Genomic DNA, 15,529 nt, shown 5'->3' with positions numbered 1-15,529 from the left:
ACTGTTGTAAGTATGGTCATTTTAGCAGAGATTGTACTGATAAAAAAGTGTGTCCTAAGTGTAGTGGAGAGCATAGTTTAGGTGATTGTCAGAGTAATTTTGTTAAATGTTCGAACTGTCTTTGGTCAAATAAGAAATATGGTATGGCACTCAAGGTAGATCATACAACATGGGATCATAACCAATGTGAAACATTGAAACGATTTGAAAAAATTCAAAATGATAAATACAATAAATAGCAATTAGATGCGGATAGTTTTAATTCCAGTTTAGTGTATCTCAATTGTCAGGGTTACTTAAACAATAAGGACGGTATAAATTCTCTTATAAACCAGTGGCGACCAAAAATTGTTTTTCTGTCAGAAACTCATGTGTGTGCTGAGGTGACTCTGAGGGAGTTAGATATTGAGGGCTATAGGATTGAAAAATGTACGACGGATAATAGAAGAACGGGTGGAGTTATGGCACTGATAAGAAAGGACGTAAGATGTACTTTGAGATCGGTAGAATGCGTACAAAACTTTGTTTGGCTTTTGTCGGTTGAATTTTCTAATTTTGGAATAAAGTACCTCTGCACGGTACTGTATCACCCACCTAAAAAAGAGGATGCACAATTCTTGGAATTTTTTGTTGGTTACCTCGATCGGGTTAGTGCATTTGATGGAATCATTTTAATTTTTGGTGATTTTAATTTGGATTTGCTAAAACACTCATTTTATGGTGACAAAATACTTCATAGTATAAGCTCTAGTGGTTTCACACAGATTGTAGCTTCACCTACACGTATCACTGACAGAAGTCAAACCCTGATTGATTATATAGTAACAAACAACAGACACCTGCAGCATGCAGTACATCTTGCGCCTAGAATTGGTGATCATTGTATATTGTCTGTTGACCTAGGGAGAGATCGTGTAGAAGGGAATAGGGTTAATGTTTGTCGAAGATCATTTAAGGGGTATGACAAAAGCAAATTACAGGATTATTTTTTTGATGTGCCGTGGAATAGTAATATTAGTGATGTAAATCTGTTGGCGGATGTCTTTGTAAACGACATAAAAAATATTATTGGTTCTATGTGCCCAGTATTAGAAATAACTTATAGTCAGAAGTATGAAGACAAAAAATGGATCACTGATGATATTAAACAAAAAATGAGTGAGAGAGATGCATTGTATGTTAGAGCGGTGCGTGAGAGAAATGATGACGTGTGGAAGGAATACAAGTCAATGCGTAATTTGATTGTTTCTAAAATTAAATTTGAAAAAGATGAATTTTTTAAGAGAACTATCGACGACAACAAACATAATCCGAAGGAGTTGTGGAAAAACTTGAAATTATTATTACCAGAGAGAAAAAATTCGGTTATTGGAGAGGTCAAATTCGGTGATGTCGCAGTTACGAACAACTTAATAATTGCAAACAAATTTAATGAGTATTTCATAAGTAGTATAGCGGATATTATTGCTGGCATGCCTGCTTGTCCTTTCCAAAATATTCATGGAAATATCTTTTCTTCTTCATTGAATCCTGATGGTGTTTTTTCACGTTTCAACCCAGTTACTATGAGTGAATTGAAAATAACTTTAAAAAACCTAAAAAATGTAGGGGGCGGTGAAAGTAACATTTCTAAAAAGGTGCTGTGTGATGTGTGTGATGTGGCGGGAAACCGCCTACTAGATATTATAAATTCTTCACTGACAGCTGGAGTTTTTCCACATGCATGGAAGGAATCGATTATTATACCTGTCCCGAAAGTGCAGAACACTAGGGTACACACTGAGTTTCGACCCATAAATACAGTCGAGTTGTACGAAAAAGTATTAGAATTGGTAGTAAAAGCGCAACTACAGCTTCACTGTGATAAGAATAATATTTTGATACCAAATCAGTCTGGTTTTAGAGAAAAACATTCTTGTGAATCTGTGTTGGTCAGCGTTTGTGATAGTTTTATTAATAGTATAGATAGTGGTAATTTTGTACTTGCTGTATTTTTAGACCTAAAGAGGGCATTTGAAACTGTCTCAAGAAGTATTTTATTGCAGAAACTTAGTAATGTGGGCCTCAAACATGTTGTGTTGCGGTGGTTTGAGTCGTACTTGAATGATAGGCGACAAAAAGTTAAGTTGAATAATAGTATGTCTGATTCTTTACCGGTTGAGTATGGGGTGCCACAGGGGACGGTTTTAGGACCGTTGTTGTTTTTATTGTATATAAATGATATTGTGGGCGTGGTTGAGAATTGTGGAGTCGAACTGTTCGCGGATGATACTATGATTTATATATCTGGAACTAACTTAATGCAGATGCAGCAGAAAGTAAATCAAGATTTGGAACATTTGTTTCATTGGTTGTGCAAGAATAACCTGAGCATAAATACAGCAAAAACTAAATTTTGTATATTTGGAAGAAAATGTAAATTGAATAGCTTTAATATTGACGACATAGATCTGAAAATGGATGGTCATAGCATATCTTATGAGCAAAACATCAAGTATTTGGGAGTAATTTTTGATCCATGTCTAACATTCCATGCTCATGCTGACTATACGTTAAGGAAATATGCAAAGAAAGTTAATTTTATTTCTAGAGTCGGAAAAAATTTGTCATTGTACACCAAACTATTGCTATATAATAGTATCGCTTCGCCGCATTTGCAGTTCTGTTCCACTCTTCTTTATGGTCTACCCAGTTTTAAGGTGCGGGAGTTCGAGATCGTACAGAACAGAGCGATGAGAACCATCCTTAAGTGTAATAGATATGTCTCAATAAGTACCATGCAGAAAACTTTGAATATGTTGTCCGTACGTCAGATGATAATGTTTGATGTGTATTTGTTTATTTTTAAGATGAAGCGGGGGTTACTGCCGGAATACCTGTGTAGAAAAATAACAACCTTTTCTGAGGTCCATAGTTACAGTACAAGAAATTGTGATGATTTTATTATTTTGAGACATTGTAATACAGATCAAGCCCTAAATTCGCCTTTATATAGAGGACTTCTTAATTATAATCAGCTACCAAAATGTATAAAACAATGTAATACTGTGAGAATGTTTAAAGTCCATCTACGCGAACACATTGTAAATATGTCCGCATTTTGAAAATATTTAGAATTGTATACCTATACTTATTGTTCTGTGTTTTTTGTATATAGCTATTAGCTAAATAAACAAATTTATTATTATTATTATTAATTATTAATATGGATTTTACAAACGATTCTGTCGCATATTGTCCTTTAAACCGTGTTTATAACAGTTCAAACTTTGACAGTCATTTCATTTCTAACCGTACCGATTTTGTGTGGGTTTTTTTAGCTTAGTGGATAGAAAATTTATTTTTTGAAGCCCTATTCGCAGGTGAAAGGAAAAGACCAACTTTGGAATCACCCTGTATACCAATTTGTAGCCCTTGGAATTCTCTTTCGACTTAAGGTGATTGTAGAATAGATTAAAAAAATAAAAAGTGTGTAAAACAAAAACTGACCTCTTTAACTATAATTTTCGAGGCAGCTTCAATCCCGTACGTATCGGCCATTTTGTGTATGTCGTTACAGTACAACCTGGAAACAAAATCAACACTGAACAAGTACAAATTCGAAAGTTTTCCAGATTTTAAAAACCTGTTCAAATCGAGCAGTTCGGGATAGTTGAACATTTCGCTGATATTTATGCCATCAGTGCGCAACATAAACTCCTGGTCTTTCATGTAAGTGATGGCGCGTTTAATGTTGGGCGTTTCCCATACGACGCTTTTACCGGCCGCGTCCTTTAAAATGGCCGTCAAATCCAACTTTTTGTAGCTCAAAGGCAAACTGAACGACAGTTCGCAATAGTGTTGTTTTTTGTTTTCTCTGTAGGAATTTGCGAACGAGTAGTTTTCCACCACCGATTGGTCGTCTTGGATTTCGTTTTCCCGTTGCTTGTCCTCGTCCACCTCACCTTCATCTGTAAAAAGCCTGGTTTTATTTTTAGAAGTATTTTTTTAAAATACAGCGTGACCTAAACTAGAAATGCTAAATTTAAGTGTTTTTTAGGTTTTTTTCTGTTAAACAAATGTTAGAATTTGCCCTGGATTTGCCACAGTTATGAAAAACAGCAAAAAATGTGACATTCAGAACATTTACCTATCTTTTCATTTCTATTACACTGTTGAAGAATTATTATCCACGACCAATACTGCTTGTAGTTTGTGATTGGTGAAAAAAAAGCAACAAGAAAACTACTTTTTTTTGGAAATAGGCACTTTCAGTGACGTAACACCATAAGAAGCTGTCAAATTAGTGACGTCACTGGCAATCCCTGACTGGTTTCCAACTCAGAAACAGTAAATGTCAAGTTTTATTGGTTCAATGCTCACGTGACTATGACGTTTACTGACTTGTGGCCAATGGATGTATCTATTTCTCTGATTACTAGTTGGAGATTCTCTCTACAAACCGACCTGAAGAAAGTGCTTTAAGTGTCTCCCTGAACGCGTCTTTTGATTTTCTGTGACGTCACACCAGAAACCGCCACATTAGTGACGTCACTGAAACTGTTTCAAGTGTCCACTTAAAGGCCTCTTGATTTTCTGTGACGTTCTACCGAAAGAAGCTGTCAAATTAGTGACGTCACTGAGAGTGCTTTAAGTGTCTTCTTGAACGCCTCGTATGATTTTCTGTGACGTCACACCAAAGATACACCATTAGTGACGTCACTGAAAGTACTTATTTAAATGTCTATCTAAAGGCCTCTTTTTATTTTCTGTGACGTCACACCAAAGATACACCATTAGTGACGTCAATGAAAGTACTTATTTAAATGTCTATCTTAAATCCTCTTTTGATTTTCTGTGACGTCCTACCGAAAGAAGCTGTCAAATTAGTGACGTCACTGAGAGTGCTTTAAGTGTCTTCCTGAAGGCCTCGTATGATTCTCTGTGACGTCACACCAAAGATACACCATTAGTGACGTCACTAAAAATACTTATTTAAATGTCTATCTAAAGGCCTCTTTCGATTTTCTGTGACGTCCTACCAAAAGAAGCTGTCACTTTAGTGACGTCACTGAAGGTGCTTTAAATGTCTCCCTGAACGAGTCTTTTGATTTTCTGTGACGTTACACGAGAAGCTGTCACTTTAGTGACGTCACTCAAACTGCTTAAAGTGTCCCCCTAAATGAGTCTTTCGATTTTCTGTGACGTTACACCAGAAGCTGTCATATTAGTGACGTCACTGAGAGTGCTTTAAGTGTCTCGCTGAACGCATCTTTTAATTTTCTGTGACGTCACACTAGAAGCTGTCACCTTAGTGACGTCACAGAAAGTGCTACCTGAAGGCCTCTTTTGATTCTCTGTGACGTCCTACCAAAAGAAGCTGTCAAATTAGTGACGTCACTGAGAGTGCTTTAAGTGTCTTCCTGAAGGCCTCGTATGATTCTCTGTGACGTCACACCAAAGATACACCATTAGTGACGTCACTAAAAGTACTTATTTAAATGTCTATCTAAAGGCCTCTTTCGATTTTCTGTGACGTCCTACCAAAAGAAGCTGTCACTTTAGTGACGTCACTGAAGGTGCTTTAAATGTCTCCCTGAACAAGTCTTTTGATTTTCTGTGACGTTACACGAGAAGCTGTCACATTAGTGACGTCACTCAAACTGCTTAAAGTGTCCCCCTAAATGAGTCTTTCGATTTTCTGTGACGTTACACCAGAAGCTGTCATATTAGTGACGTCACTGAGAGTGCTTAAAGTGTCTCGCTGAACGCATCTTTTAATTTTCTGTGACGTCACACTAGAAGCTGTCACCTTAGTGACGTCACAGAAAGTGCTACCTGAAGGCCTCTTTTGATTCTCTGTGACGTCCTACCAAAAGAAGCTGTCAAATTAGTGTCTCTGCTTTAAGTGTTATTTGTTTGTGTTACATTTGAAGACTGACGTTCAATTACTTGTTCTTACGAATTAGTAATAATTGACTTAATTAAATAATACTTGACATCTGTCAAAATGCGTTTTCATTCCAACGTGTGCGCTTCATCAACATTTTTTTTTCTTTAACAGCAATTTTAATTGTTTCCCTTCACTTTGCAAGAAGTACTCAAACCACTGTACAATGGCCAAGAAAGCTTTGGTGTTTTTGGGCCCTGGCTCTGAGGAAATGGAGTTTGTAATAGCAGTGGATGTGCTCAGAAGGGGTGGGGTAAGTGAATACTTGACCATATTGAGAGTCAGTTAATAATTAAGACTTCCACCTACGTTACGGAGTCTCTAATTACGTCACGGGGTATCAATACCAGACTCATTTCAGTTAATATTGAAAAGCATATTAAGTATTTAAGCCTGGTTTATAAAGCAAAATTTAAATTTAGCATTAAATTTAGTATTAACTTTAAGAATAAAACTAGTGGTTTTAAATCAAGACGTTCATAAATTAAATTTAACTTTAACCTTAAATTTAGCTGTATCTCCTGACCTTGGATTTAACTTAAAATTCTAAATTCTCTTAAAGTTAAATCATCTTGCTACTGCGCAAGCGTCCCCATTGACACAATCAGCTGATTTGTGTTTTGAATGTGAATATTTGGTTATGGTTTTTTCTGGCAGCTAAAAGTTAGGGTTAAACGGTTAAACTGAAGCCTAGTAATATTTGGTTTTTCCAATTTCTATTTTTGTGTTTAGAATTAGCAAGACAATTTTAACACTTACAAGTCATACTCAAAGCTTACAAAGTCAATTTTCAAAGTTAAAACCATTAAAAATCAAAGTAGAAAACATAAAAATTTACTTTACAAGTCAATTTAGAGTTTGCAAGACAATTTTAACACTTGAAAGTCAAAATCAAAGATTCAAAGTCAATTTTTAAGCTTGTAATGTTGGGAATGAGAGAGTTTAGGTTTTAAGGACAATTTTCAAAGTTAAAACCATTAAAAATCAAAGTAAAAAACATAAAAATTTACTTTACAAGTCAATTTAGAGTTTGCAAGACAATTTTAACACTTAAAAGTCACACTCAAAGCCTCAAAGTAAATTTTCAAGCTTCTAATGTTGGAAATGAGAAAAGTTCAGTTTTCAGATCAATTTTCAAAGTTAAGACCATTAAAAATCAAAGTAAAAAACATAAAAATTTACTTGACAAGTCAATTTAGAGTTTGCAAAACAATTTTAACACTTAAAAGTCAAAATCAAAGATTCAAAGTCAATTTTTAAGCTTGTAATGTTGGGAATGAGAGAGTTTAGGTTTTAAGGACAATTTTCAAAGTTAAAACCATTAAAAATCAAAGTAAAAAACATAAAAATTTACTTTACAAGTCAATTTAGAGTTTGCAAGACAATTTTAACACTTAAAAGTCACACTCAAAGACTCAAAGTCAATTTTCAAGTTTCTAATGTTGGAAATGAGAAAAGTTCAGTTTTCAGATCAACTTTAAAAGTTAAAACCATTAAAAATCAAAGTAGAAAACATAAAAATTGACTTTATAAGTCAATTTAGAGTTTGCAAAACAATTTTAACACTTAAAAGTCAAAATCAAAGATTCAAAGTCAATTTTTAAGCTTGTAATGTTGGGAATGAGAGAGTTTAGGTTTTAAGGACAATTTTCAAAGTTAAAACCATTAAAAATCAAAGTAAAAAACATAAAAATGTACTTTACAAGTCAATTTAGAGTTTGCAAGACAATTTTAACACTTGAAAGTCAAAATCAAAGATTCAAAGTCAATTTTTAAGCTTGTAATGTTGGGAATGAGAGAGTTTAGGTTTTAAGGACAATTTTCAAAGTTAAAACCATTAAAAATCAAAGTAAAAAACATAAAAATTTACTTTACAAGTCAATTTAGAGTTTGCAAGACAATTTTAACACTTAAAAGTCACACTCAAAGACTCAAAGTCAATTTTCAAGTTTCTAATGTTGGAAATGAGAAAAGTTCAGTTTTCAGATCAATTTTAAAAGTTAAAACCATTAAAAATCAAAGTAGAAAACATAAAAATTGACTTTATAAGTCAATTTAGAGTTTGCAAAACAATTTTAACACTTAAAAGTCAAAATCAAAGATTCAAAGTCAATTTTTAAGCTTGTAATGTTGGGAATGAGAGAGTTTAGGTTTTAAGGACAATTTTCAAAGTTAAAACCATTAAAAATCAAAGTAAAAAACATAAAAATTTACTTGACAAGTCAATTTAGAGTTTGCAAGACAATTTTAACACTTAAAAGTCAAACTCAAAGCCTCAAAGTCAATTTCAAGTTTCTAATGTTGGAAATGAGAAAAGTTCAGTTTTCAGATCAATTTTAAAAGTTAAAACCATTAAAAATCAAAGTAAAAAACATAAAAATTTACTTTACAAGTCAATTTAGAGTTTGCAAGACAATTTTAACACTTAAAAGTCAAACTCAAAGCCTCAAAGTCAATTTTTAAGCTTCTAATGTGTATTCCAAAATCACAACACTGGGTATGTGGGAATCCAGAATGTCACTTAATATTTTTGAGAGTTGACCTATGTTAAATGAGCGCAAATGACAACTTTGCCGTTTAGCAATCATTGATTTAAGACTTGAAATATTTCTTTTATGAACGCCATATTTTTTTAGAGTTACAGCTAAATTTAAATTTTGTTTTATAAACCAGGCTTAATATAACATTGGCGTGGAAGCCGGTGAAATTTTTATTAAAACTTGTAAACCAACCGTCGCTTTCTGCCACTTGCTTTTCCTCCTCGTCTTCCGGTTCCTGATCTTCCATTTGTTCTTGATGTTTGTTGGTTAGTTTGGCGTCTTCCTGGTCTTCAACCTCATCGTCTGAACTATCCTCGTCCTCGGCTTGTGCAGCTTCACGTGATCTCTTTTTCGACGTTTTCACTTTGTCAGGCTCATCCTCGTCGTCGCTATTACTATTCCTGGCCAAATTGGTTGCCGGCGCCTGTTCCGTAGTGACCCTACACCAAACAACTATATTATTTTCTATTCAGTGATTTCTGATGAAATTTTATGGATGTTGCAACAGCTTCTAGGACAAATAAGAAACTGTTACAGTTCTAGACACTCTAAACTATATTGTCAAAAAAAATGAAGAGAAATCCTAGAGGCTCTTGCCAATTTTACAGAATTCTTAGGTTTTAAAACCTTCTTAGAAGCTTCTGATACATTTTAGGAGGTTTTCCGTACTATTTAGAGGTTTTTGGCAATTAAAAAAGACAATTTGAGGCTTTAAGGCCTTCTTAAAGACTTCCGGCATAAACAAAATGATTCTAGAGGCTTTTGCCAATTTTATAGAATTCTCAGAAGGTTTTCAAATTTTCTTAGAAGCTTCTGATACATTTTAGGAGGTTTTCCGTTCTATTTTGAGGTTTTTGGCAATCAAAAAAGACAATTTGAGGCTTTAAAGCCTTCCGGAATATTCAAAATGATTTTAGAGTCTTTTGCCAATTTTACAGAATTCTCAGAAGGTTTTAAAATTTTCTTAGAAGGTTCTAATATATTTTAGGAGGTTTTCCGTACTATTTAAAGGTTTTTGGCAATTAAAAAAGACAATTTGAGGCTTTAAGGCCTTCTTAAAGACTTCCAGCATAAACAAAATGATTCTAGAGGCTTTTGCCAATTTTACAGAATTCTCAGAAGGTTTCAAAATCTTCTTAGAAGCTTCTAATACATTTTAGGAGGTTTCCATAGTATTTTGAGGTTTTTGGCAATTAAAAAAGACAATTTGAGGCTTTAAGACCTTTTTAAGACTTCCAGCATAAACAAAATGATTCTAGAGGCTTTTGCCAATTTTACAGAATTCTCAGAAGGTTTTCAAATTTTCTTAGAAGCTTCTGATACATTTTAGGAGGTTTTCCGTTCTATTTTGAGGTTTTTGGCAATTAAAAAAGACAATTTGAGGCTTTAAAGCCTTCCGGAATATTCAAAATGATTTTAGAGTCTTTTGCCAATTTTACAGAATTCTCAGAAGGTTTTAAAATCTTTTTAGAAGCTTCTAATACATTTTAGGAGGTTTCCATACTCTTTTGAGGTTTTTTCAATTAAAAAAGACAATTTGAGGCTTTAAGGCCTTCTTAAAGACTTCCGGCATAAACAAAATGATTCTAGAGGCTTCTGCCAATTTTACAGAATTCTCAGAAGGTTTTAAAATCTTTTTAGATGCTTCTAATACATTTTAGGAGGTTTCCATACTCTTTTGAGGTTTTTTCAATTAAAAAAGACAATTTGAGGCTTTAAGGCCTTCTTAAAGACTTCCGGCATAAACAAAATGATTCTAGAGGCTTCTGCCAATTTTACAGAATTCTCAGAAGGTTTTAAAATCTTTTTAGAAGCTTCTAATACATTTTAGGAGGTTTCCATACTCTTTTGAGGTTTTTTCAATTAAAAAAGACAATTTGAGGCTTTAAGGCCTTCTTAAAGACTTCCGGCATAAACAAAATGATTCTAGAGGCTTCTGCCAATTTTACAGAATTCTCAGAAGGTTTTAAAATCTTTTTAGAAGCTTCTAATACATTTTAGGAGGTTTCCATACTCTTTTGAGGTTTTTTCAATTAAAAAAGACAATTTGAGGCTTTAAGGCCTTCTTAAAGACTTCCGGCATAAACAAAATGATTCTAGAGGCTTCTGCCAATTTTACAGAATTCTCAGAAGGTTTTAAAACCTTCTTAGAAGCTTCTGATATATTTTAGAAGGTTTTCCGTACTATTTAGAGGTTTTTGGCAATTAAAAAAGACAATTTGATGCTTTAAGACCTTCTTAAAGACTTCCAGCATAAACAAAATGATTCTAGAGGCTTTTGGCAATTTTACAGAATTTTCAGAAGGTTTTAAAACCTTCTTAGAAGCTTCTGATATATTTTAGAAGGTTTTCCGTACTATTTAGAGGTTTTTGGCAATTAAAAAAGACAATTTGAGGCTTTAAGGCCTTCTTAAAGGCTTCCAGCATAAACAAAATGATTCTAGAGGCTTTTGCCAGTTTTACAGAATTCTCAGAAGGTTTTAAAATCTTCTTAGAAGCTTTTGATAAATTTTAGGAGGTTCTCCGTACTATTTAGAGGTGTTTGGCAATTAAAAAAGAAAATTTGAGGCTTTAAGGACTTCTTAAAGACTTCCAGCATAAACAAAATGATTCTAGAGGCTTTTGCCAACTTTACAGAATTCTCAGAAGGTTTTAAAACCTTCTTAGAAGCTTCTGATACATTTTAGGAGGTTTTCCGTACTATTTTGAGGTTTTTGGCAATTAAAAACGAACATTTCAGGCTCTAAGGCCTTCTTAAAGACTTCCGGCATAAACAAAATGATTCTAGAGGCTTTTGCCAATTTTACAGAATTCTCAGAAGGTTTTAAAATCTTCATAGAAGCTTTTGATAAATTTTAGGAGGTTCTCCGTACTATTTAGAGGTGTTTGGCAATTAAAAAAGAAAATTTGAGGCTTTAAGGACTTCTTAAAGACTTCCAGCATAAACAAAATGATTCTAGAGGCTTTTGCCAGTTTTACAGAATTCTCAGAAGGTTTTCAAATCTTTTTAGAAGCTTCTGATATATTTTAGGAGGTTTCCCGTACTATTTAGAGGTTTTTGGCAATTAAAACAGAAAATTTGTGGCTTTAAGGGCTTCTTAAAGACTTCCGGCATAAACTAAATGATTCTAGAGGCTTTTGCCAGTTTTACAAAATTCTCAGAAGGTTTTAAAATCTTCTTAGAAGCTTCTGATACATTTTAGGAGGTTTTCCGTACTATTTTGAGGTTTTTGGCAATTAAAAAAGAAAATTTGAGGCTTTAAGGCCTTCTTAAGACTTCCGGAATATTCAAAATGATTTTAGAGGCTTTTGCCAAGTTTACAGAATTCTCAGAAGGTTTTCAAATCTTCTTAGAAGCTTTTGATAAATTTTAGGAGGTTCTCCGTACTATTTAGAGGTGTTTGGCAATTAAAAAAGAAAATTTGAGGCTTTAAGGACTTCTTAAAGACTTCCAGCATATACAAAATGATTCTAGAGGCTTTTGCCAGTTTTACAGAATTCTCAGAAGGTTTTCAAATCTTTTTAGAAGCTTCTGATATATTTTAGGAGGTTTCCCGTACTATTTAGAGGTTTTTGGCAATTAAAACAGAAAATTTGTGGCTTTAAGGGCTTCTTAAAGACTTCCGGCATAAACTAAATGATTCTAGAGGCTTTTGCCAGTTTTACAAAATTCTCAGAAGGTTTTAAAATCTTCTTAGAAGCTTCTGATACATTTTAGGAGGTTTTCCGTACTATTTTGAGGTTTTTGGCAATTAAAAAAGAAAATTTGAGGCTTTAAGGCCTTCTTAAGACTTCCGGAATATTCAAAATGATTTTAGAGGCTTTTGCCAAGTTTACAGAATTCTCAGAAGGTTTTCAAATCTTCTTAGAAGCTTTTGATAAATTTTAGGAGGTTCTCCGTACTATTTAGAGGTGTTTGGCAATTAAAAAAGAAAATTTGAGGCTTTAAGGACTTCTTAAAGACTTCCAGCATATACAAAATGATTCTAGAGGCTTTTGCCAGTTTTACAGAATTCTCAGAAGGTTTTAAAATCTTCTTAGAAGCTTCTGATACATTTTAGGAGGTTTTCCGTACTATTTAGAGGTTTTTGGCAATTAAAAAAGACTATTTGATGCTTTAAGACCTTTTTAAGACTTCCGGATTATTCAAAATGATTCCAGAGGCTTTTGCCAATTTTACAGAATTCTCAGAAGGTTTTCAAATCTTTTTAGAAGCTTCTGATATATTTTAGGAGGTTTCCCGTACTATTTAGAGGTTTTTGGCAATTAAAACAGAAAATTTGCGGCTTTAAGACCTTTTTAAGACTTCCGGATTATTCAAAATGATTCCAGAGGCTTTTGCCAATTTTACAGAATTCTCAGAAGGTTTTCAAATCTTTTTAGAAGCTTCTGATATATTTTAGGAGGTTTCCCGTACTATTTAGAGGTTTTTGGCAATTAAAACAGAAAATTTGTGGCTTTAAGACCTTTTTAAGACTTCCGGATTATTCAAAATGATTCCAGAGGCTTTTGCCAATTTTACAGAATTCTCAGAAGGTTTTCAAATCTTTTTAGAAGCTTCTGATATATTTTAGGAGGTTTCCCGTACTATTTAGAGGTTTTTGGCAATTAAAACAGAAAATTTGTGGCTTTAAGGGCTTCTTAAAGACTTCCGGCATAAACTAAATGATTCTAGAGGCTTTTGCCAGTTTTACAGAATTCTCAGAAGGTTTTAAAATCTTCTTAGAAGCTTCTGATATATTTTAGGAGGTTTTCCGTACTATTTAGAGGTTTTTGGCAATTAAAAAAGACTATTTGATGCTTTAAGACCTTTTTAAGACTTCCGTATTATTCAAAATGATTCCAGAGGCTTTTGCCAATTTTACAGAATTCTCAGAAGGTTTTCAAATCTTTTTAGAAGCTTCTGATATATTTTAGGAGGTTTCCCGTACTATTTAGAGGTTTTTGGCAATTAAAACAGAAAATTTGTGGCTTTAAGGGCTTCTTAAAGACTTCCGGCATAAACTAAATGATTCTAGAGGCTTTTGCCAGTTTTACAAAATTCTCAGAAGGTTTTAAAATCTTCTTAGAAGCTTCTGATACATTTTAGGAGGTTTTCCGTACTATTTTGAGGTTTTTGGCAATTAAAAAAGAAAATTTGAGGCTTTAAGGCCTTCTTAAGACTTCCGGAATATTCAAAATGATTTTAGAGGCTTTTGCCAAGTTTACAGAATTCTCAGAAGGTTTTCAAATCTTCTTAGAAGCTTTTGATAAATTTTAGGAGGTTCTCCGTACTATTTAGAGGTGTTTGGCAATTAAAAAAGAAAATTTGAGGCTTTAAGGACTTCTTAAAGACTTCCAGCATATACAAAATGATTCTAGAGGCTTTTGCCAGTTTTACAGAATTCTCAGAAGGTTTTAAAATCTTCTTAGAAGCTTCTGATACATTTTAGGAGGTTTTCTGTACTATTTAAAGGTTTTTGGCAATTAAAAAAGACAATTTCAGGCTTTAAGGCCTCTTTAAAGACTTCCGGCATATTCAGAATGATTCTAGAGGCTTTAGCCAATTTTACAGAATTCTCAGAAGGTTTTAAAATCTTCTTAGAAGCTTCTAATACATTTTAGGAGGTTTTTCGTATTATTTGGAGGTTTTTGACAATTAAAAAAGACAATTTGAGGCTTTAAGGCCTTCTTAAAGACTTCCAGCATATTCAAAATGATTCTAGAGGCTTTTGCCAGTTTTACAGAATTCTCAGAAGGTTTTAAAATCTTCTTAGAAGCTTCTGATACATTTTAGGAGGTTTTCTGTACTATTTAAAGGTTTTTGGCAATTAAAAAAGACAATTTCAGGCTTTAAGGCCTCCTTAAAGACTTCCGGCATATTCAGAATGATTCTAGAGGCTTTAGCCAATTTTACAGAATTCTCAGAAGGTTTTAAAATCTTCTTAGAAGCTTCTAATACATTTTAGGAGGTTTTTCGTATTATTTGGAGGTTTTTGACAATTAAAAAAGACAATTTGAGGCTTTAAGGCCTTCTTAAAGACTTCCAGCATATTCAAAATGATTCTAGAGGCTTTTACCAGTTTTACAGTATTCTCAGAAGGTTTCAAAATCTTCTTAGAAGCTTCTGAAAAATTTTAGGAGTGTGTTGGGTAATTATTTCTCAAATTAACTAGTATTTTACTATTTTTTAAGTATAATGGATGCGTTTGATAATGATTTAGCAAATTTCGTTTTTGAAAACGGTTTTCCAAACAAACTGAATGAAAGGAACATTTTGACTACATAGACAAATTGACGACTTTCCGAATTTTGATGCAAATGGTTCTATCACGTGACGTTGAGCGGACACGGCTAAGTCGCCCCGTTTGGCCGCTAGAGGGCGTCAAATTTGGCTCCTTTTTTTTGTGTTTTTTTTTGCTAAATATCTCAGGAACGCTTCAAGTTAGAGGTCTCAATTTTTTACGCACCTCGATGGAATGCATTTTACCTTCTATACACTTTTTCCGGTGCTAGACAGGTTTGAAGAAAACCAAACAAGTTTTAGGCGGTTTTTTCTGCGTGACACTCTTAAAAAATGATATTTTGACAGATGACAATTTACGTAATTTTTGTCAAATTAACCTGAAGGTATTTAGACAGAAAAAGTTAATTTTAAATAATCAAAATTTTCTCAAAAAAATCTTTAGGTACCGACCCATAAAAATTCGGACGTTTAACGTTTAACGCCCTCTGGCGGTCAAAAAAAAATATCTGAAAAACGTATAGCGTTAAAAAAAATTTGCAATAGACCATAAACGACCACAATGACTTTCTGCACCCGGTGGACTAGGTTTACACCCACTTAGAACCCGTTAAACACAAGTGGCAGAGCATTAATTTCAAATTTTATTTTATTTTTGGACACTAGGTATATTTTCAATCGTGTTGAGTGAAAGAGCAATTAAAAACGAACAATTTAAAATTTTTACGGTACTTGAAACCGAAAAAATAACCGAGATACGTACTTTTCAAGTTTTGGTGGCAATTCTCAAAAAAAAAACCAAATATCTCGGAAACGGTTAGAGATACGGATATTTTG

At 33.4% G+C, this 15,529-nt stretch overlaps 1 protein-coding gene across 2 annotated transcripts in view; it reads right to left on the bottom strand.

Moving 5' to 3' along the window:
* Positions 1-15,529, bottom strand: part of Polr1A (RNA polymerase I subunit RpI1) — a 94,143-nt gene that overhangs the window by 37,756 nt on the left and 40,858 nt on the right. For both annotated transcript variants that reach the window (XM_081975749.1, XM_081975750.1), the window contains exons 23-25: positions 8,662-8,909; positions 3,626-3,950; positions 3,490-3,565 (exon numbers count right to left, since the gene is read on the bottom strand). In XM_081975749.1, the coding sequence (XP_081831875.1) occupies positions 3,490-3,565; positions 3,626-3,950; positions 8,662-8,909 (649 nt within the window). The remainder of the gene's footprint in view (positions 1-3,489; positions 3,566-3,625; positions 3,951-8,661; positions 8,910-15,529) is intronic.

The sequence above is a fragment of the Ips typographus genome, linkage group LG3 (assembly GCF_016097725.1).
Source record: "Ips typographus isolate SLU linkage group LG3, UJ_Ityp_2.0, whole genome shotgun sequence".
NCBI classification, from domain to species: domain Eukaryota; kingdom Metazoa; phylum Arthropoda; class Insecta; order Coleoptera; family Curculionidae; genus Ips; species Ips typographus.
This window is presented reverse-complemented; position numbering and strand designations above follow the sequence as displayed.